At 36.2% G+C, this 23,389-nt stretch overlaps 1 protein-coding gene and 1 long non-coding RNA gene across 2 annotated transcripts; both read right to left on the reverse strand.

The window, feature by feature from the left end:
- Positions 1-4,263: 4,263 nt before the first annotated feature.
- Positions 4,264-23,119, reverse strand: LOC113168337 (butyrophilin-like protein 2). Its single transcript, XM_026369354.1, has 6 exons — positions 23,060-23,119; positions 19,479-19,593; positions 16,940-17,281; positions 16,365-16,646; positions 9,902-10,243; positions 4,264-4,575 (listed from the first exon to the last, which is right to left on the reverse strand). The coding sequence occupies exons 1-6, from the start codon at positions 23,117-23,119 to the stop codon at positions 4,268-4,270; spliced, it is 1,449 nt and encodes a 482-aa protein (XP_026225139.1). The 3' UTR covers positions 4,264-4,267.
- LOC113168562 lies at positions 5,335-6,922 on the reverse strand. The gene is made up of 3 exons (XR_003299451.1): positions 6,696-6,922; positions 5,774-5,894; positions 5,335-5,658 (listed from the first exon to the last, which is right to left on the reverse strand). It is a non-coding gene; the product is annotated as an uncharacterized LOC113168562 (long non-coding RNA).
- Positions 23,120-23,389: the final 270 nt, after the last annotated feature.

Here is a 23,389-nt window from a genome sequence, read left to right on the forward strand (position 1 = left end):
CAACTCATAGGTTCAGTTTTTGATTGTTTGTTTTTTAATAAATATGCACATGTTTATTCAAAAAATGTCAGAGACAAATGCAATATTATTGATTATATATTTTTAATTACTGAAACAGAACACAATTCACCTACTGATTTTAGCTCTTGATTTAATCATTCACACATCCTGAAATTATTTTTTATTCCATTTCTGGACACTTTTACAAATCACTCAGGACTCTTTGAAGTCAGATCTGGTTTTTTATCAAAATGAGTCTTCACTCCACTGATTTGCAGCACTGAACAAACATGAGTAAACTTGAAATAGTGCCCTGATACAGTTGGAGAGAAGTCAATGAGTCCAGTGTTCATTCATTCACTGTCAGTAGCTGCATGTGAAGGTTGATGGATTCCACCTTATTTGACTTCAAGTTAACTCATATCAGCTGTTTATTACATGTCCATCAGATTATCTTGTACTTTTCACAACATTATTGACTGATCCTGAATTAATCAGTCTGTTTCCATGTTGGCTTCACTTTCAAACTCCATCAAATCTTCATCTTGTTGTTCAGGCTTTTTGTAAATATGATTAATTCCATCTGACTGTTGCTGACACACATCAAGCTCCAAATCTTGATCTTTCCATCTTCTCTTCATATCTCTTTGACCTTCATCAATCTCAAACATCTCCTGCTGGTCTTTCTGAAACTTAACTCTCTTAACTCTCCCCTTGAGATTTTTCCATGGTTGCTCTATCATTTCTTCCTGACCCCCTAAAGGTTTTCTCTCTGGTTCCTGTTCTGTGGTTTTTATCTGACCCCCTAATAGTTTTGTCTCTGGTTCCTGTTCTGTGGTTTTTATCTGACCCCCTAAAGGTTTTGTCTCTGGTTCCTGTTCTGTGGTTTTTATCTGACCCCCTAAAGGTTTTGTCTCTGGTTCCTGTTCTGTGGTTTTTATCTGACCCCCTAAAGGTTTTGTCTCTGGTTCCTGTTCTGTGGTTTTTATCTGACCCCCTAAAGGTTTTGTCTCTGGTTCCTGCTCTGTGGTTTTTATCTGACCCCCTAAAGGTTTTGTCTCTGGTTCCTCCTCTCTGTGTTTTTATCTGACCCCCAAAGGTTTTGTCTCTGGTTCCTGTCTGTGGTTTATTATCTGACCTCCTAAAGGTTTTGTCTCTGGTTCTGTCTGTGGTTTTAATCGGACCTCCTGAAGTTTTTCGTCTTTGGTTCCTGTTCTGTGTTTTTAATCGGACCTCTAAAGGTTTTGTCTCTGGTTTCTGTTCTGTGGTTTTATCTGACCTCCCTAAAGATTTTCTCTGTTCCTGTTCTGTGTTTTTATCTGACCTCTAAAGATTTTGTTTCTGGTTCCTGTTCTGTGGTTTTTATCCGTACCTCCTAAAGGTTTTTGTCTCTGGTTCCTGTTCTGGTGGGTTTTATCTGACCCTATCCCCCCTAAAGGTTTTGTCTCTGGTTCCTGTTCTGTGGTTTTTATCTGACCCCCTAAAGGTTTTGTCTCTGGTTCCTGTTCTGTGGTTTTTATCTGACCCCCTAAAGGTTTTGTCTCTGGTTCCTGTTCTGTGGTTTTTATCTGACCTCCTAAAGGTTTTGTCTCTGGTTCCTGTTCTGTGGTTTTTATCGGACCTCCTAAAGGTTTTGTCTCTGGTTCCTGTTCTGTGGTTTTTATCTGACCTCCTAAAGGTTTTGTCTCTGGTTCCTGTTCTGTGGTTTTTATCGGACCTCCTAAAGGTTTTGTCTCTGGTTCCTGTTCGTGGTTTTTATCGGACCTCCTAAAGGTTTTGTCTCTGGTTCCTGTTCTGTGGTTTTTATCGGACCTCCTAAAGGTTTTGTCTCTGGTTCCTGTTCTGTGGTTTTTATCTGACCTCCTAAAGGTTTTGTCTCTGGTTCCTGTTCTGTGGTTTTTATCGGACCTCCTAAAGGTTTTGTATCTGGTTCCTGTTCTGTGGTTTTTATCTGACCCCCTGAAGGTTTTGTCTCTGGTTCCTGTTCTGTGGTTTTTATCTGACGTGTTAAAGCAGTTGTGTCCAATCCTGGTCCTCGAGGGCCAATGTCCTTTTTGTTTTGCAACCAGTCCTGCACTTCCAGCTTCTGATTGGTTGAACACACCTGGTCGGAATAATCAGCAGTGCGCAGGGCAGAGACAGTAGGAAAATTAACAGGATAGTGGCCCTTGAGGACCGGGATTGGACACCTCTGTCCTAAAGGTTTTCTCTCTGGTTGAACATCCATGACATCATCCCCTTGTTCTTCCTGACACATTAGTGACTGATCCTGAATGATCCTCCTACTTTGCTGATAATCAGCTGTAAAGTCTGTTTCCATGTTATCTTCACTTTCATCCTCCATCAAATCATCATCTTGTTGTTCAGGCTTTTTGTAAATGTGATTCATTCCATCTGACTGTTGCTGACACACATCAAGCTCCATCTCTTGATGTTCTGGTCTACTCTTCACATCTCTTTGACCTTTGTCTATGTTCATTGGCTCCTCCTTTTCTTTCTGAAATTTAACTCGTCCTGTGGTTTCTTCCTGACCTCCTAAAGGTTTTCTCTCTGGTTCCTGTTCTGTCTCCATCAGTCCTTCTTGTCTCGGTTGTTGTTTCTTTATCTTCTTTATCTTCCTCTGAGTTTTGTTGGTCTTCATCATCTTTCCCTTTGCTCCTTCCTGACTCTCTACTTTTCCAAATCCATCTTCCTGTAGTCTGACTTCTTCCAGACGTCTCTCAGCTTTTTCTTCCTGTTGTTTCTGAAGTTCTTGGTTTATTTGCTGTATTTTGACTTCAGTTCTCTCTGTATCGTCTCTGTTGACTGATGGAAACTTCTTTTCTGTCTCACTCTGATGATTCTTCTCTTTCATTTTCTGATCTTTTTCTTTTTTATCCTTGTTTCTCTCTGTTTTACTCTCCTCTTGTTTCTTGATTTCTACAACATGTTGGTCTCTGTTCTGTGGTTTAATCTCTGGTCTGTGTTTCTGCTCCTCGACTCCTCTTCTATCTAGATGAAACTTCTTTTCTTCCTCTGTTTGTTTCAATCTCTCATTATTTTCCTGGTTCTGGTTCATTACAGTAAAGTCTTTCTGCTTTTCCTCACAGTCTTTTTCTCTTTTATCATCAGGTCCTGTCGTCCTCTCATCTTGTTTTCTGTCTTTTAAATAAAGTTCTTTCTCCTCTTTCTCTCTCTCTCTTCTTTCTTTCATCTCATGTAGAAACTTCTTGTCGTCTTCCACTTTCTGTCTTTCTGTCTCAGGCTGCATGTGTTCTGTCTGGTTTTCCTGTTGCTTCTTCTGACCCAACTTTTTGTCTTTATCTTGTTCACCCTTTTTCTTTTCTCTCTCTTTCTCTGGTTTCTTTACCTTCTGATCAGTTTGACTGTTGTTCTTTTTCTTTCTTTCTCTCTCATCCAGATTTGTTTCCTCTCTACTAACAGACATTTGTGACTGTTGTTGTCCTCCAACAGCCAGAAGTCCTTCATCTTTTTGTCTTTTCTCTTCCGCTCCTTCAGTCTTGTCAGAACCATTTCCTCCTTTTTTACTCATTATATTTTGTTCTTTCTGTGTTTCTTGTTCTGTTAAAATCAGAGGTTCTTTCTCAGTTTTTACAGATGTATGTTTTTTCTCTCCTTCTGTTCTGTCCATGTTTCTCAGTAGCTCTGAATTTGTCTCAAGTTGATCTTGGTTTGTTTCTCTTTCAGTCACAAACTGAGAATCTTTTTTTCCTCTTTGACATTCGATGTTCTTCTCTCTACTATCCAGATTATTTTCTTCTGCTCTTTCTGTCATAAGTGGAACACTTTCTTCTTCTCCTTCCACCACAACACAGAGTTCTGTCTTATCACATTTAAAGTTGAACTTTTCTTCTTCTCCAACTTCATAACTCCTCCTCCTGTCCTCTGTGTCAATAAAGAAGCAGAAGAGATTGGTCAAATATTCAAAGATATTTTAGTTAATGCTGCCTTTTTCGAAACTGGGAATGATTAAACAATAACAGAACTGATAATATTAGCTAAATAGAGTACTACAAACTAATATAAACAAATTAAATGAGTTGGTTTCTTACTGAATATGTTTCTTCTCCATTTCCACACAACAAAGACAACAACAGCAATGAACAGGAGAAAAACAGCAGCAACAAGCCAGACAATAATCATATTTGAATTGTTATTAGACTTGGGAGAACTGGGCAACTTGAAGAAATCATCTGAAATGATAAAACATAGAACAAAACGTTTTTCATTTGACATCTGAATAAAACTTTTCAGCAAAGTGATGAAATCATAAACATTGTTTTCTACCTGGAACATGTATCTGTGTCTCTCTGATCTGGTTGATGTTTCCCTGTTGGACTCTACAGGTGATGTTGTTGCTTTGTCTCTTCTCCACAGTCACTCTGCTGCTGACAGTATAGAGGTCATCAGGACCTCTGACTGTCTCTGTAGGTCCAGCAGAGAGGATTTTTCCCTCAGCGTCCAGCCACAACAGCTCAGGCTCTGGATACCAGCCTTCAGATTCACACTGTAGAACCACCCTACTGATGGATGCATTTTTCTCTGCTATGGTAACAACAGGTGAGGACACAGCACCTGAAAAGGGAATGAAGATTTTAGGGAATGAAGTTTTAATTACAGTTACAGTTACAGTCCAACCAGAACAACTCATGCTCTGGACATCAGCCTTTAGACTCGCATTACTGTAAAACCACTCCACTGCTGTTATTAGATGTCACTTGTAACAGGGGAGGAGACAGTATTTAAAGATGAGACACTGGTAGCTTCAGAAGTATTTTTGTTGATTAAAGTGTAACTTAATCTAAAATATGTACAGGAAATAACATCAAAAAGGATCTCGAGGCATTTTATAATGTGAGACTGAAGACCTTACAATCTATAACAATAGGTAGAGAGCAGACACTGTGTACTCGTGCCATTTTTTCTGTTTTCTTCAGAAAGTTTGATTTGTCAGTGCGTCAAAAGACATTTTGAGAACAGAAGGTTGTGTTCATTCAGGTCTCTTTTAAGTATAATTAGACTTTATAGTTTTTAGTTTTAAGGGTTTTTTTTGGGGTTGCATCTACAATTTTTCACAGAAGCCTATGTTTTACCTTTTAACTCGTGAAGCTAATATATGGTGCTGAAATGCAGGGCTGTAGACGATTAACATGAACAGATGACTGTATATGATGATCAAGTTTTTTCAGTGAACTATCAAAAACACCAGTTCAGCAATTTCAGTCCCACATATGCACTTGAATTAGTCCTAAATTCTGGATTTTAAATTTATTATTTATGCAAATAAAGGTTAAAATGATCTTGAACATGTTGACTTACCAACAAGAAGTCGAACAGTGGCGTCTTCATCCAATGCCTTAACAAAGCATCTGTAAGTTCCCTCATCTGACAGTTTCACTTGGGTGAGTTTCAGTGAAATGTTTCCGGTCTTCAGTTCATCACTGAACAGAGATGTTCTTCTGATGTAGGATGGATGTTTACTCTCTAGTTCCTCACCATCACGCCACACAAGGACAAATCTTGGGTCTAGATCAGGTCTTGCCCACTCCAAAGTCATGTCAAAAACATTCATGACAGGCTCCAGGTAACACGGTAAAATGACGTCATCACCAACGATCCCCACTATTGGTTTAGACGAACCAGTTACGACAGACTGACCTGAAATGAAAAAGACATTTTTAAATAAATATATATATATATATATATAAGTATAAAAGCAGGGTGTAAAATCTACACTTTACATTATATCGTGAACCAGATGTGTTTCATTTACCTCTACATGTTTGTATCAGAGTGAGCAAGATGGGAGTGAGCAAAAACAGACAACTGAAGACATCAAAGTGAAGGTTTAGTGAGAGTCTGTCCTTCACATTAGACATCCTGAAGTTCTGAACCTACAAATAAAAGAGCAAGAAAACTGTAGGAGAATGATACAAAGAAAAAATATTTATTGTACTTAAGAGAGCTGCAATCCTATAAACTCTCTAATGTATAAGCAAGGTTTGTGGCAAAGAAAAGGGTATTGACTCTGAATTATAATTGCATTGCAGGCATTTTTACATATACAAACATATATACATGCATCAAACAAAAAAGTCATTTTCAGCACAAAAAAACTGTGTAAATTATAATATGTATAACTTAAGTACAATTATTTGCAGCTAAACATTAGGATTAAATACAATCATACATGTTTTTTTTTTTTTTTTTTACATATACAGATCATTCAGTAAAGAATGAAAGTACAGCTGCACTGTTTCTCTTCCATTTTAACTGGTTTATGATGCATCATTCACTGACAGACCTGCTCTACTTTGTTCCTGCTGCTCCTTCACATTTCAAGGTCACAGTTTCACAATCCAAACTAATACAATGAATCCATTCATGAACAATAACCATCCATGATTATTATATTATTATTAACTTTTTTTAAATAATTTAATATTATAGAAGCTTTCTCCGACACTATGTTAACTCTGTGTCGTTTACTGGACACATTGAATTTTTAGTTTCACTTTTATTTTGAAGGAAAATACCGAATATGCGAAATAAAATCCGCAGTAAAACGATGTTAACTAATCTAGTTTTGCATTAATTCGGCTGTAAAACATAGTTCAGAGTTTAGTCCTTTGATTTTCCCGATCGTCCACTGATTTTAATAATCACAAATCAATAAAACCAGGTGCTGAACTTACCTGTAGTGTGATCGCACTGATCTGAGCTTCACACGGAAAAAAGACGAAACACACACGAAGAGAGAAGAAGAACAAAATGTTTGATCCGAATAAACAGAACTAAATGTCTGAAGACACAAAATTTAGCGATTAAAAAACTAAATATAATAAAAGAAAGACGGAAAAATAAAGAAAGAAACGTCTCTCTAAAAAGTCCTGTTGTTGAGCCCACACCTGAACCAGGTGAGCGGCAGCCGTTTCCCGTCATGCCCTGCGGTCGTGATCACTGGTGTCAACACACACACACACACACACAAACACACAGACACACACACACACATAAAACTGCTTACACTGAGGAAAAGGTGCAAAATGAGAAAACAAATATTTTGGCAGGAATTATGTGCTTAAAATTGACTTACTGAAAAGTAAGTAATAACCTGTAATTAATGAATATGTCTAACCTTCCAATTCACATTTGAATAAAAATGAATTCTGTTCTCTCTTAACGCAAAAGTTTTATGAAGTTCTAATTGTAGATGTTTAAATATGTTTTAAAGTGTTTTCTCTTAACTTTAAGATTCTGTATTTTACACCACTCTGACTAATTTATTTCAGCTAAACTTACCAACAGGGTTTGTTGAAGAATGCTCTGATGTCAAGTTAGCCAAAAATTGTGAAGAATATATTTTTTTCTAATCTAGTTTTATTATAATCTGAATGACTGGAAAAACTGATTGAGGGCACAAGAGCTGTAAAAGTTATCTTAAAGGGATAAAATAAAGATATCATCTCATAAAATACATGACCTACTGAAAATATCAAAATAAAACTACCGGTAGTTTCAGTCATGTACAAGTTTAAATTAGCATAATATATATCTTCTCCTCATGATGAGATATAACTTAATTCTCTACACTTTATTACTCTTCATCATTTTCCTCTTACATTGGAGCCACATGTAAGGTGTTTCATTAAGAAGAGAAATCACACAATAAATCCATTTTACTACACAGTGTTTCAAAACAGACAAATAATCTAACCAACAGACTAAATTCCCACACGTTTTACACTGAACTTTTACAGAATATTTATCACTGTATGAGCTATTTTTAGCTGGAATAAACTATGTGTCCATTAATATCAGTTAAAGTAGCAGTGTTGGATACAGTATGAAAAAAGCTAAAGCGGTCATAAACAAACCAAAAGTCTCAAAAAGTGGTTTATTTTTACTTTTCATGGTACCAGCAGTGATGCTGGTCTTTCTTCAATACCAACAGTGCAGATATTTTCTGTTTTATATCGATTCCTATTTGCTAATACATGTGTGGTGTTAATAAACACTGGACGCCCTTAACAACTTCTGTCTGATGAATTATGAAGCTGTTTTGAAGTTTTCATTCTTCAGTTTCTCCAACTCCTCAACTTTTTTAACAACCTCCTCTTTTTCTTTTGTTGCTTTCATTTTCTTTTCTGTTAAAACAATGATTTCATTTTTTATTCTCTCCATCAGTGTCTCCATCTTGTCCAGCTGTTTCTGAAGTTCTGTCTTCTGTCTCTCCAGATCATTCTTGGTATCTAAAAGCTCTCTGTCCTCCTGATCTTTCTCTTTCTCTGCTGCTTCTTTCTGTGTCACCAGCTCCTGAAGCTTCTTCTCAGTCTCTTCTCTCTGTCTGTCCACCTCCTCTAGCTGCTTCCTAAGTTCACTCATCTGTTTCTCTTTATCCTTTTTCTGTCCTAGTAGTCTAGAAAGAGGTTTTTCATATATCTTTTCATCTCTCTCTTTTGTCTTTAGGATTTTCTTAAGTTTTTCCACCTGCATGTCGAGATCACTTAACGTTTCTCTTTCTGTCTTCACTTCTTCTCTATGTTTTTCTTCATCCATCAAACATTGAACTTCTGTTTCATGATCTTTAAACTCTGTCTCCTCTTTGTCTTCTTTTGTTTGCACATTATTTGCTGTCTGTGTCTCCATCTCATTCAGATTTTCTACTGTCTCTGGTGTGACATGTCCACTGTCTGTTTGTCCTACTACCTCCAACAGAGGTTCCTTTTCTGACTCATTACTTTTAGTATTGTACTCTATGACCCTCTGGGTTTCTTCATCGTTGTTGTGTTTCTTGTTCTCTGTGTGAAGAAAGACAAATCAGTTTTTATATCTTCTGTGCTCATTGTTTTTCTAAAGACGACCTATGAATGTAATTTCAAAAATCACAAAAACAATTTAAATATCACTCAAAATGTTAATTCAAATAGAAACAAATATTGTAATAATATATATAATATATTATAATATTATATATATTAATATAATACATATTGTTCATCATTGTTGGAACATGGAGAGATACTTCAATTCAGGTTTTGTAAAACATACAGTGTAGATGTCTGAAATTATAAAGATGATAAATATCAATAATATCAGCACATTATCAATGTCAGAATGATTTTAATAGTCTGAGAGGTTGGGTGCAATCACTGTTGATTCATTCTTATGGAGTTAACAGACAAACAGGGTAAATGATTATAAACAACTGAGAGCTGAACTAAGAGCAGTAACCACAGATCTCAGTAATGTGATCAGTGAGGTGATGTCATCTAAAGACTACAAATTCTTTTTATTACGTATCTGTGTTAAACAGGTTTGTATTTTTAAAAACTCTCTGACTTACCAAGTTTGTTTTTTCTCCATTTACACACAAACAGGACAGCAGCAAGAATAAAGACGACTCCAACAATCAAACCAATGATGATAACAGGGACAGAAGAACCAGAACTGGAGCTAGATTTTGGTTGATCTGGGAAGAAAGTACCTGAAATGATAAATTACAGAACCACAATGTATAAATGCTATTTAAGATAACATTCAGATGTCTTTATTAAGTGAAGATATGACACTGTGGAATCACTGCATTGTGTGTCTGGATAACAGGTGAGGAGACAGCAACTGATAATGGGAGAGAGGAAATATTTGATTAAATGTTTACTAAAGCAAAGTGCTAATACATGTACTTAATAACACGGATGTTTATTGGAAACGTTTTATAAAATGTTTTATAAAGACAAAAAACTATTACATGCTCTTAATAGTAGCAGCTAGTAAACACAGGAAACATTAAAACATGTAAAGCATGAAGCAAAAAGCTAATTTTAACAACAAACTCTAAAAAACAGAAACAAATAATTAAATAAATCATTTAACAAAATTAATTTGAATCTGAACTTACCAACAACAAGTTTAACAGTAGACTCTTGACTTAATTTTGGAATGAAACAACTGTATTTTCCCTCATCAGCAGGTTTCACTTTAGAAAGTTTCAGTGAAATGTTTCCGTTCTTCAGTTCATCAATGAACAGAGATGTTCTTTCTCTGTACAATGGATGTTGTAAACTCAGTAGTTCTTTCCTGTCATGCAACACATGGACAAATCTGGGTTCCAGGTCAGGTCTCGTCCACTCCATAGAAATGTTTGAAGCATCTTCAGCAGGTCGGAGGTGACATGGTAAAATGATGTCATCACCAACTACTGCCACTACCGGCTGAGACGGAGCAGTCAGCTGAGACTGCGCTGAGAGGATACAGATTTAACCTTCATATTATGTTAAGGGTCAATTTAGCCCATTTCAGTTTTTTTGTTGACCAAAGTACTGTTTATCCTTTTTTATCTTCATGAAATCTTATGACTTTTCCTCATCTGGGGTCATAAAATGGTTTGTAAAAGATGGACACTCTAATGTGTCCTGGAATGTCTGTGCACAGTTTGTATACAAAGGTGATGTTGCGGGTCATTTTGACCCGGACAATTTTTATGCGGGTAAAAAGTTGGTCAGATCCAAAGTGAACATGTCTGTCTGATGTACTTAGTTTTGAATAGCCTCTGAATAAACATTCAGACCCACAGACCCAGGTATGTGTTCAGGACAAGCTCTCTTGCCTTTGTCCTCGTCACTGTTACTCATGTCATCTCTTTGAGAAGCACACCAAAAATGAGCTCCAGAAGGTTTACAGCTGAAGAAGTCATATCATTGATTTTTAACTGGGATAGTGATGAAGAAGAAGAAATGTCAGAGACAGAGGACCGTTCAGAGCCCGAGGACAATATTATTGATGATCCTGACTGCCAATTTTCCTACAATGAGGAGGATTCAGAGGAGGAGTCTGCTGCCGTCTCTACATTAGACGAAAACCAAGGACTGCAGCAATCTTCATCCACGGAGGGGACATGGACATCTAGAGATGGTATAAAATGGTCAACATCACCACACCTAAGCCAAGGTAGACTGTCATCTTCCAATGTCATCAAAATGACTCCTGGTCTTACAAGATTTGCCGTCACACTAGTTGATGATATTCAATCTGCGTTTCAGCTCTTCATGTCCCCACCAATAGAGAAGATTATACTTGCCACGAGTAACTTGGAGGGAAGGCGTGTATTTCAAGAGAAATGGAAGCAACTTGATCAGACTGACTTGCATGCTTATTTTGGAATTCTAGTGTCAGCTAGAGTTTACAGGTCAAAGGAAGAAGCAACTGTAAGTCTGTGGTATGAAGAGAATGTAAGGCCAATACTTTTCAATTACAATTATGTAATTGGAAAAGTCAAGTTCATGCCATACATCCAATCTGCAATAGATCCAGTGGATACAGGTACACAGAAACAGAAGAGATGCTAAAGCAAGCACATCTTGTGTGAAATGCAAGAATTACATCTGCAGAAAGCACACAGTTACATTATGTCCATCATGTGGACAACATTGAAAATGTTGAACAATGAAAATCTAAAACTAAACTAAATAGTTGTTACAAATATTGTTCTGGAATTTCAAATTGTGTTGTATGTCAGTTTTTAAAATGTTTATCCAGTTGTTTAAACACAGTTTTTTGACAGTTCTGAGTGGATTTACACAGTGCGGGTCAAAATTACCCGCAACATCACCAATGTAATTTTTTTTCAACATAATATAAGGGTTAAATGTCAGTGAAGGAGTAAAGATAAAGATAAAGATAAACTTTAAACATCATACAATGGGATTAAGGTGCCAACCAGTCTGTGCTATATATAAAATGAAAAGGAATAAAAAAAAAAAAACAGAATAAATAATCAGAGACAGTCAAAAAGACAAAATAAGACACAAACAACCATCAAGTAAACAAAAGAACCTCACATCGTGCTCCGGACCAGCTCTCACTCCCTACATCTCACTGAGCATACTGTCACAGTTACTGTACTAGTTTCTTAAGTCTGTTCTTTACAGTGTTTAAAAATGTCGAAAAGATAATATAGCATGATATTAAGTAACAGATATTTTCTATTTCAACTGAAAATGCAGTATAACAAAATCAACTTTATTTTCAAGAGGAGGTGTTTTCTGTCATTTCAACATTTGATATGCAATCTTATAGTTTCTTCTGCAGTTACTAGGTCAATCACTACATCAACATCCTCACTGATTAAATAAGAGTCCCATTTGTGGTTTGGTTTAACCAACAAAAGTTCCCTTCTCTCTCTCTCTCTCACATATTTTACACCAACACACACTATATCACGTCCTCTCATAGACACATTTAAAGAATGTAACTCATCAAAGTTCTACTTCCAGCACCAACATGTCCTCACACACACACATAACGTTGTTTTATCCTACTGCCTCTAGCTGTTCAGGGTGAGAGGAATGCTGGAGCCTGTCCCAGCTGTGATTGGTTGAGAAGAGGGGTACACCAACAACAAAGAACCCAGAGAGAACCCACACAGACATGAGGAGAACATGCAAACTCCACACAGAGAGGGACACGGCCGACCTGTTAATGCAAACCCTGGTCCTTCTAGCTGCGAGGCCACAGCTCTAACCACTACACCCTTGTGCTATATGTGTTGTGACATTATTATATTAATCACTGTAGATTTTCTCATTTTATTCCAATAATAATGTTGCATTTACAAGTTTGTCCAGATTCTCTGGTTCTTATCATCTTGACTCATCTAATATTTCCAGTGATATAAATCAAACTATTAATGAGGATTTTAATTTACCTCTACATGAGGAGATCGAGCTGAGGAAGACGAGGATGTGGAAAACCAGAAGACTGGGGACACCAAGCTGAAGGTTTGGGGACAGTCTGTCCTTCACATGATGCATCCTGAAGTTCAGAGCCTACAATTAAAACAGTAGGAAAACTCTGTTAGAGCATAATACATATATATAGTAGGTAAACGAAATGCTTTATGTACTTAACTGGATGGAAGGTGCTGAAAACGCACATTGTAACAGCAGAGCTGCTCTACTGCGCACCCTGCTGGTCGGTTATTGACATTTCAAGGTCAGATCTGCGTCTACTATGAATCTAAACATGACTTTAGTTTGAGTATTATTGCTAATTATTATTTTTTATCTCTCCATTAATGTTACAGAAGCACTGATCCACACTGTGTTAACTTCGTGTCATTTACTGAAGAAACTGAATGTGTTTAAAAGTTTAGTTTCACTTTCATTGTTAAGAAAAAGTCCAAAAATGTAAAATTAAAACCGTGGGAGAACTAAGTCATTCAGTCTAGTTTTGCATTAATTAGGCTGTAAATCACAGTTTAGAGATAATTCTGTTCGATCCTGATCATCCACTTATTTAAATAATGTCAAAAACCCTATTTGGGCAACAAAACCAGGTGCCGAAATGTGAACTGATGCATCTGAAACGAAACATATATTAACATATCTGCTTACCTATTTCATGATCGTACTGCTGTCCTCAAATGCTCTTTCCAGTCTCCTGCAAAAACAGTCAGTTCTTTTACAGATGATCAGAGGATTTTAATGATCGGTGCCTCACCTGTAGAGTGGGTGCAGCCAACAGGGTCAGAAACGAAAAGCTGCTGCGGTGAAGGACAGTTTCCAAGTTTAAGGGTGTTGTTAATTTTACAGCAGCATTCAATCTTCCCTCTGTGCACTAAGACACAAATACTCACATGCAGTTAGATCAGATGCAGAGTAAAATGTATATATTTATATGAAAATGTATATTTAGGGCCGAGATTCCAATAAATGTTTTCTGTTCTCTGGTGTTTCTCAAAGCTACAAGTGTGAAGGTGTGTCAGCTATTTACATGAAGCACAGTCCTAATGAAATGAAATGAAAAAAAAAAAAAAAACAAGTCCAAGTCCACAGCAGAAACACTAGGCCAACATTTAGATTATTGATCTGTCAGATGTTTAGACTGTCAGAACTAAAACACCCGTACAGATGTTATTTAAAGAATAATCGTTCACTAAAAAATATGAACAAGAAGGACTAGTATCACAATTTGAGTACTTTAATACACATTTAAGAAAATTGTTTGCACGGAAATATAAACCAAAGAACTTTTATTGTCACTGCAACATCATTCAAAAAGATTAAGCTGCCAGCATGTGCATTAAATAAATAATAATAATAATAAACTATTTTCATTCATGTTGCAAATGTTGCACTTTTTTAAATTAGTTACTCAGCACAAAAGTAGAAACAGCAGATTCAACACTTGCAGGTAAGTACAGTAACTTACAGTGAAAAAGATAAGGCTTCCTGACTTGTCTTTGCTTGTTTGACGTAAACAAATCTTTGTCACATTTAGATTATTTATATAAAACTAATATTAGCATTACTAAAATATAATCTGAGTACATACAAAATGCAGTTTTTAAATGATGATTTAACTTATTAAGAAGAAAACGTTATCCATACCTACCTGGCACTATGTTCAAATGTAATTCCCATGACCTATTATCAATTAACTATGATTGATGACCTTTTCTAGAAAAGCTAATTTAACTTTTAGCTGTCACACTCAGACCTCTTTACCTACAGACCTGTCTGACAGAGTGAAGCGTGCTAAAGCATCTGAGAAAGTAACACATCATGCTGTGACCTAAATAAATTCAAGAACAGACATGAATCAAACTAATCGATGTGTATCGTCTGGAAATGGTTACAAAGTCATTTCTAAGGCGTTGGGACTCCAGTGAATTTTTGTGAGAATGATTATCTACAAATGGGAAACACTTGGAACAGTAGTGATCAGTCAGTCCAGCAACACAACAACCACTCACCCAGGAAGTCATAGAAGAACCAGGTTTCTTGACTCTGGAGTGCAGCTGTTAAACTACAGTACGTAAATATGTTTTAGTAGAAAGATGTTCAAAACCTTTTAATGTGAAGAGGAACAATGGAACCCTCCGGTAACACAAACTGAAAGGACAACAGTACAGATACAGTAATTTCCCTTCTTCTACTACTACTTAACAATTTCCTTCGTTTCTATTGTTGCTTTCATTTTCTTTTCTGTTACAACAATTATTCAATTCCTCAATCTCTCTCTGCTGTCTTCATCTTTGTGTATTTCTTCATCAACTTAGGTTGAATGATCTTTAAACTCCGTCTTTTCCTCATTTTCTTCTGTAGGCAGAGTTTTTACTTTTTCTGTCTCTGGTGTGTTGGGTGTGACATGTCCACTGTCTGTTTCTTCTACCACCTGAAGCTTATTTTCTGAATTATTACCCTCTGTTTTTTTTTCATCCATCAAACACTGAACATTTGATGTCTGATCTTTAGACTCTGTCTCCTCCTTTTCTTCTTCTTTATGCTGAATATTTACTGTTTCTGTCTCTGGTGGGACATGTCCACTGTCTGTTTCTTCTACCACCTGAAGCTTATTTTCTGAATTATTACCCTCAGTTTTTTTTTCATCCATCAAACACTGAACATTTGATGTCTGATCTTTAGACTCTGTCTCCCCCTGTTCTTCTTCTTCTTTATGCTGAATATTTACTGTTTCTGTCTCTGGTGGGACATGTCCACTGTCTGTTCCTTCTACCACCAACAGACACATGTTTTCTGACTGACTACTGTTAGCATTGTAATCTTTTTTCCCCTTTGTTTCTTCATCATTGTGTTTCTTGTTCTCTGTGTGAAGAAATACAAATCAGTGTTAATGTGACATCTGTGCTCATTCGGCTCATCTTTTCTTTATCGTCGGAAGGTAATTTCCAAAACATAAAAAACAAAATGTAGCTTAAAGTAGAAAGTCTTTTTTGTATTGTAACAACTTTATTGTCTATGTTTGCTGGCACAAGGATAGAAAAATAACTTTAATTAACACTGAACTTGTTACATATTTATGTTGCATTATGAAAAACAAACAGATTTTTGTGACACAAGCTCAACGTTATCAAATTTAGTGTGAATGTTAGAGATATCAGAAATGATGCAGACTTTCAGTTTTTATATATCATTAATATCAGTATCAATGTGTGAGAGTTCAGGTGCAAACACTGTTGATTCATTGATTATTTATCAATTTAACTGATGTATGACAAATTAGATAAAATACTTTTCAACTATTGAGTTACCACAGATTTTAGTAATGTGATTAACATTAACCATCAGTGATAAACAGGATTGTTAATATTTTAAAAAACTCTCCTACTTACCAAGTTTGTTTTTTCTCCATTTCCACACAAACAGGACAGCAGCCAGAATAGAGACGACACCAACAATCAAGCCAATGATAACAGGGACAGAAGAACCAGAACTGGAGCTAGATTTAGACTGATCTGAGAAGTCCAAAAGGTATATATGTTATGTAAGATAAGAGCTGTAGACATTCAGATTTCTTTAGCTAAGAAAGTGAAGATATTATCATTTAAATTTTATTCCTACTTTGAACATGTATCTGTGTCTCTCTGGTCTGGTTGATGTTTCTCTGTTGGACTCTACAGGTGATGTTGTTGCTGTGTCTCTTCTCCACAGTCACTCTGCTGCTGACAGTATAGAGGTCATCAGGACCTCTGACTGTCTCTGTAGGTCCAGCAGAGAGGATCTTTCCCTCAGCGTCCAGCCACAACACCTCAGGCTCTGGATACCAGCCTTTAGACTCACACTGTAAATCTAGTTTTCCACTAGTATTTGAAATATCCTGTATGACAGGTGAGGAGACAGCATCTGGTCATTTGAGAGAGGAAATATTTGATTACTAAAGCAAAGTGCTAATATATATATATATATATATATATATATATATATATATATATATATATATATATATATATATATATATATATATATATATATATATATATATATATATATATATATATATATATAATAGTAAGCAGCTAGTAAAAAGAGGACACATTAAATCAAGTAAAGCATGAAGCAAAAAGATAATTTTCACCATAAACTCAAATAAATAAATAAATAAATAAATAAAACCCTTATAAATTTAAATTACTTACCAACAACAAGTTGAACAGTAGAGTCTCCTCTTAATTCTGGAATGAAACATCTGTATTTTCCCTCATCCGCAGGTTTCACTTTAGAAAGTTTCAGTGAGATGTTTCCGTTCTTCAGTTCATCAATGAACAGAGATGTTCTTTCTCTGTACAATGGATGTTTTAAACTCAGTAGTTCTTCCCCGATGTGCAACACGTGGACAAATCTGGGGTCCAGGTCAGCTCTCGTCCACTCCACAGTCAAGTCTGAAGCATCTACAGCAGGTTGGAGGTGGCATGGTAAAATGATGTCATCACCAACTACTGCTACTATTGGCTGAGACGGACCAGTCAGCTGAGGCTGAGCTGAGAAAACAAAGGTTTATATTTCCAAATTATTTTTCTAGATTTCCGCAGAAAAAACAGAAAAGATTATGATTCTTCCACATTCACTGTTCATGTACTGTTCTTTGGTTGTGTAAAGCTGCTTTGTGACAATGTCAATTGTAAAAAGCGCTCTACAAATAAAATGGAATTGAAAACACATTTGATTAAAGTCTTGATATTGCACTTGAATTCCACATTCCTTCATTACAATAAAGCATCATTTTGATGTAATTGTCTAGACTCACTGCCAATGGTAAAAAGTGAAGAGCTGCTAACAAGAGGAGAACTGTAAACATGATGTTTTCTGAAATGACATCTTTGGGATACCATTCCTTATCTCAATGCAAATGCACTTTTTTTTTTCAAATTGACATTATCTAATCTAATATTTTAGCTGTTACTGAAAACATTCATGCCCTCTGATAAATTACCTCATGAGTAAGATAAGATAAGATAAGATAAGATAAGATAAGATAAGATAAGATAAGATAAGATAAGATAAGATAAGAAAACCTTTATTAGTTCCACAATGGGGAAATTGCATTTTTACAACAGCTTAAACAGTAGAATGTCAGAAAGATAGTCTGACCAAAGGTTTTAATTAAAGGTAAAAGACTAAACTGGCACAGTCTGAGATAAATAAACTATGAAACCTGATAGTACAAACAGTACAGTAATAAATAAAATATATACATGTAAGTACAGTATATGTAGCATTGTGAGTATGTACAGTATACTGATATTACTGGATAGCAGTGTTGAAAATGTACATTGTAAAGTTGGTTTATGATTATTGCACAGGTGTAATGTGAGTATCAAAAGTCTTCGTTGTACAGTCTGACTGCAGCAGGGAGAAAAGATCTACGTAATCTCTCCTTCTTACAGCAAGGGTGGATCAGTCTGTCAATGAAGCTGCTCCCCAGAGCAGACAGGACGTCCTGCAGTGGGTGAGACTTGTGGTCCAGCATGGATGTCAGTTTTGCCAGGACCCTTCACTCACCCACCTCTCGCACTGAGTAATATTGGCTGGAAGGCGAACTGTTAAGGATTTGAGATTATTTCATTCACAAATCACTCCCAACTAACTTTAGATTCATGAAGTCACAAGTCAGTGAAAATACTGAATCAAGTTCACAACTTTGTTTTTTGTCAACATAATCAAATGGGTTATGACTCTTGTTATGTCAGTTCAAATCTGGTACATTTCTACTAAATGACATTACAGCTGTTGTATTTTTAAAATGGAAAATAGTTCTTGTGAGGGACAAAGCAGGCAGGTAAGGGGAAACATCTGACAAAAATAAATAAAAATAAAAATAAAATAAATAGTTTAACCAATCGTAGCTTGTTGGGCAAGGAAATTGTTCAATAAGACTCTCATCATGTTTGGGCAATTATTAATTAATACATTTTAGTAAAGATACTGGAAAGAGGGGTTCCCACTTCGTCCCTTTTGTCTTTTCCCCTCAGGGGTCGCCACAGCGAATCATCCTTTTCCACCTAACTCTATCATGAACATCTTCTACCCTAACACTAGCCAACCTCATGTCCTCTGTTAAGATCTCCTCTTTGGTCGTCCTCTTGTCCTCCTGCCTGGCAGCTCCATCTCCAACATCCTTCTACCAATATACTCACTATCCCTCCTCTGAACATGTCCGAACCATCTCAGTCTGGCCTCTCTGACTTTGTTACTAACACAGACAACGTGAGCCGTCCCTCTGATGTACTCGTTCCTTATTCTGTCTAACCTGGTCACTCCTAAGGAGAACCTCAACATCTTCATCTCTGCTACCTCCATCTCAGCCTCTTGTCTCTTTCTAACTGCTACCGTCTCGAACCCATAGAGCAGAGCTGGTCTTGGATGTTAAAAAAGTACCAGTGAAAATGCTGAAAACATTTTGTCTTGTAAAACAGGACATACTGTAGCTTCCCACCTCCTTTGAGTAAGACGTTCTGCTGCTGTTTCTGATGCTGTAAAAATGAAAGGACCTGCAAAGCAACCTGACAACCTTGTTTTTTAAAGTTCAAAATTCTTAAATTACAGCTTCTTTAATGTCCAAATATGATTATTTTAAATCATCATGTTTCACTTGAGATAAGGGGGATTTTAATATTTCCAGTTAAACACAAACATTTTACACATTAATATGAACCATTATTGATAAGTTTAATTCACCTCCACATGAGCAGATCAGGGTAAAGAAGACAACAGCTCGGAAAACAGAAACCATGAGGACATCAAAATGGAAGTTAAGGGTCTGTGTGTTCTTCACATGAAGCATTGTGGAAATCTGAAATAAAAAAAACAAGGTAAAAGAATAGAATTATAATAAAGTTGGTTCAGTTTGTTACAATTAACGTGACTATTACGTTTTTTAACTTATTTAAATAACTTCTTTTCTTGCTGTTTTTGTTAGATTTTTTGGCAGAGAGATGAGTGCTGATGTTATAATAATTTACTTTGTTTAACCAGATAGAAAAAATGTAAAATTCCTCTTCTAAGTGAATATAAACAAAAATTTGTAATATTTTATTATTTAGTAGCAATTCATTTAAAATTGCACTTATTTTTACCAAGCTGAGCTCTTAATTGACTTATGTTAATGAGACATGTGCACATTAATTCAACAAATCATGTTTAATCATCATATCACCAACAGCAACAGTCACTGCACAACACAAAGCACTTGGTGCAAAGTTAAACACACACACACACACACACATGCACATTTAAGCATTAAATATACAAAAGACAGAAAAAAAATATTTTGCTGGTCCTCCCATTTGACCATCAAGAAAGTTCCCGTTGAAAGCACAGTGTCTTCAAAGAGCATTTTTGAATTCGTCAGATCTTCAGCTTTGTAAGCTTTAAAAAATTTTGTGGATCAGAAGAAATACCAGACAGAAAACAAAAAATGAACAGAAGAACCGTAATTTTCATGCTGTTTGGGTCTCTACAGGAGTTATGAGCTAGAGCTGCATGATCCTGGTCCACAAGCTTGAGCATGTCTCTCTGCCCATGATATTATATATAATGAGCAGGTCATCAATAATCTTTTTCATGGGGATTTCCAGCGCTTGTGGGCCAAAAACAATATATATATAAAATTCATATGTATAAAAGTCAAACCAATGCATCAGGATTACCCGCAGTTCAGTTTTGTGGTAGTAGGTGCAGCCATCACAGTTCAATATATTATTTACAGACAAACAATGAAACGTCTGCAAACCTGTTATATAATCCTTTAGGCCTCCGGTGGGGAGAGGAGAAAAAATAATAAAAAAGGGAAAATCCGCCTCCCATTAGAAATGCCTTGTCTTCACCTTCAGTCTTATAGAAAAACGTCCATCAGACACAACAGGATCGTTCACGATGAATCACGAACAGATGAGAGATGGAGGTGAAACCAGAGAGGAGAAAAATACTGCATCACGCTGCATCAGAGCATCATCCAGAATCAGTCAAGCTGCCGTCTGAACAGGAAGTTAAAAATACTCACATCCTGTGAAGCTTGAAGGATAAAATAAAAATCTTCCATAAATGTCGTTTATTCTCGTGAATTCTCAGTTAACACTACATAAACAATCATTTAGTCCATATGTGTCAAACTCAAGGTCCGCGGGCCACATCCGGCCCGGCGTGTAACTATATCCGGCCCGCGAGATCATTTCTATATTATTGTTATTAATGGTGATATGAAGCGCTGGTAACACAATAAACTACAGATCCCATAATGCAGCGCTTCAGCTGCCTTGACGAACACATTCCACGTTAATCAAGTCTAGTTTATGATGCTGCAGGTTATTATGAAGCTGGTCCTCAGGATGCCAAGTAATGTTGAAGCCAGGCGGCACAACAGTGTTCGGAAACACACTTTACAGATAAACTGAGTTCTCACGGAGCTTTGGTGACTTTGACGAACAAGAAAATCATTTTACCGTCGATGTGGAAACTTCACCTGTGCAGATTCAGATGGAGCTGATGGAGCTGCAGTGTAATGACTGAAGGTAAAGTAGGACACTGCAGGACCCGCACAGTTTATTCACTCCATTCCCGCAGAAATGTCCCAGCTCCGTCCACATGAGGCTCGAACCTCACATCAAACGAACTTGTTGACAAAAACAGATGCAGCTCTGATAAAATGACATAAGAGCAAAGACTGAATGATTTGTTTTGTTATTGCTGAAGAGCACAAATTGTATTTATATTTCCAGGTTTTGTTATGCAGCATGTTCATATTTTGTATAATTTTGACAGGATATATTTTTATGGAGACCAAAATCTTTGGGGATATTTAAAATTTATGTTAGTTTTTTTATATAAAATGACATAAGATTAAAGAAATTTGAATGTTTGTTCTTTTAATGTTTACTTTATTTCTAACTTGTATAATTTATACAGGATATATTTTTATAGAGAGCAAAATATTATAAGTTATTTAAGGTTTATGTTAAAAAAAGTTACGTTTTAAAAGTTTTAGTGTGTTCAATAAATGTTTATCCTGTTCGGCCCGCGACCTATAGTGTGTTTTGGATTTTGGCCCCCTGTGCAATTGAGTTTGACACCCTTGATTTAGTCGCTTATTAACTAAGAAAATAATTTAATACACGTGTAATTAAAATGTTTGTATAGAAGAAAAAAGTCTTCACAGTCTCATCAGCAGCTGTTGTCTTCCTTCCTTCAAAATAAAACTATTTAATTATCTATAATGAGCTATTTTTTCGACATGCATGTACAGGTTTGATTTATTAAATCAGCTTCTTGTTTCAATAGAACCACATGTGATTGGCCCCTTTTCCTTTAGCTTCTCTCATTTCTCAGTTAAACCTTCATTAAGAGACTTCTTAGAAAAAGAAAAACTGTTCAGTGTAAAACTTCACTTGTCAGATTTTTCTTCAGGTGCTCCAAAACCTTTTTTTATTATTTAAGGTGCAATATAATGGAACATAATTTATAGTAGTTTTTTAGTGTAGAAATATAATGTGGTCAAATTAAACAGCAGACAGAAAAAAAACAAAAAAACAGCAGGGAACAAGAGACAGGAAGACAAGTCATTTATGCATTTAAATTCACCAATCAGAATATTTTCTAATTTTCAGTGTTATGTCTGTTTCAGAACTATGAATAGATCTAACAGCCCTCACTTTGATGTTCAAGCAATAAGATGTGGTGTTCAGGACAATACAAGGTACCATCGGATTTGGTTTCTCAATCTGAAGCCTCTAGTATTTCTTTCACCCAAACCCCAACATCGTTCTCTGCCTGATCGGCTTTTTTGGTTAAAACAATGCGATGAACAGAGTGCTGTAATTGGACTGAAAGTTTCACTACAGCCTCTGCTGCAGTCTTTTCCCACTAAAACTGTAATCACTTCTAAAACGTCTTCATCATTTGCATTAAGAAACATTTTAGATTGAAACAAGGAACATTACACTTTACCCTTGTATAGTGAGGTTTAATCTAGATGGTGTTTGTAATCAGATGTTAACTGTAAAAAGAGAGGTTTAACATGGCAGGTTACTTTGATTATCAACTTGGTTCTGTCAATGTAGAATAGGAGGCAGAGCCTTTAGCTATCAAGCTAAGTAAACAAATAACCCCACCTAATTTACAATTGCAGTGGCTGAAAATCTCTCACACCATTACAGTACATTGATTAGTTATGTGGATGAGCGCTTAACAACCTGTTTTCTGGCAGAAAAGGACTTAAGGTTTCAAAAGAGAAATTACAATTTGTCTCGCAATCTGTGCGCTACCTTGGCCATATTATAACTCCGGAGGACCGCACTTTGGGTCTTGAACTCATCCAGGCTCATTTTGGATGTGCCAAAACTAAAAAATTTAAAACAAAGGATGTCTAGCAGGCTATTGCCGTCCACAGATTCAAAATTATGCAGAGATTTTCCAACATGGGGGAAATTATATGGCCATGACTGATATTGTGAAATGGACTACAGAAGCAGATTGTCCCTTTGTGTCAAGGGTGTTTTCTCCATACGTATTAAACTGAGGTGGTTCATCACACTCAAGTCAATTCAATTCAATTTTATTTGTGTGTTTGCTTTTTACAATTGACATTGACGCAA

This window comes from Anabas testudineus, chromosome 18 (assembly GCF_900324465.2).
Source record: "Anabas testudineus chromosome 18, fAnaTes1.2, whole genome shotgun sequence".
Lineage (NCBI taxonomy): Eukaryota > Metazoa > Chordata > Actinopteri > Anabantiformes > Anabantidae > Anabas > Anabas testudineus.

Bases quoted from the DNA above. Each gene is read 5' to 3' on its own strand.
- LOC113168337 (XM_026369354.1), bottom strand. From the start codon at position 23,119: ATGAGCCTGGATGAGTTCAAGACCCAAAGTGCGGTCCTCCGGAGTTAT. The intron at 17,282-19,478 runs GTGAATTAAACT...TTGTTTTCTCAG, and splicing joins CCTGATCTGCTCATGTGGAG to CTCAGCCTCAGCTGACTGGT. The intron at 10,244-16,364 runs GTAGGAATAAAA...GTATCCTCTCAG, and splicing joins GACACAGATACATGTTCAAA to CGCAGTCTCAGCTGACTGCT.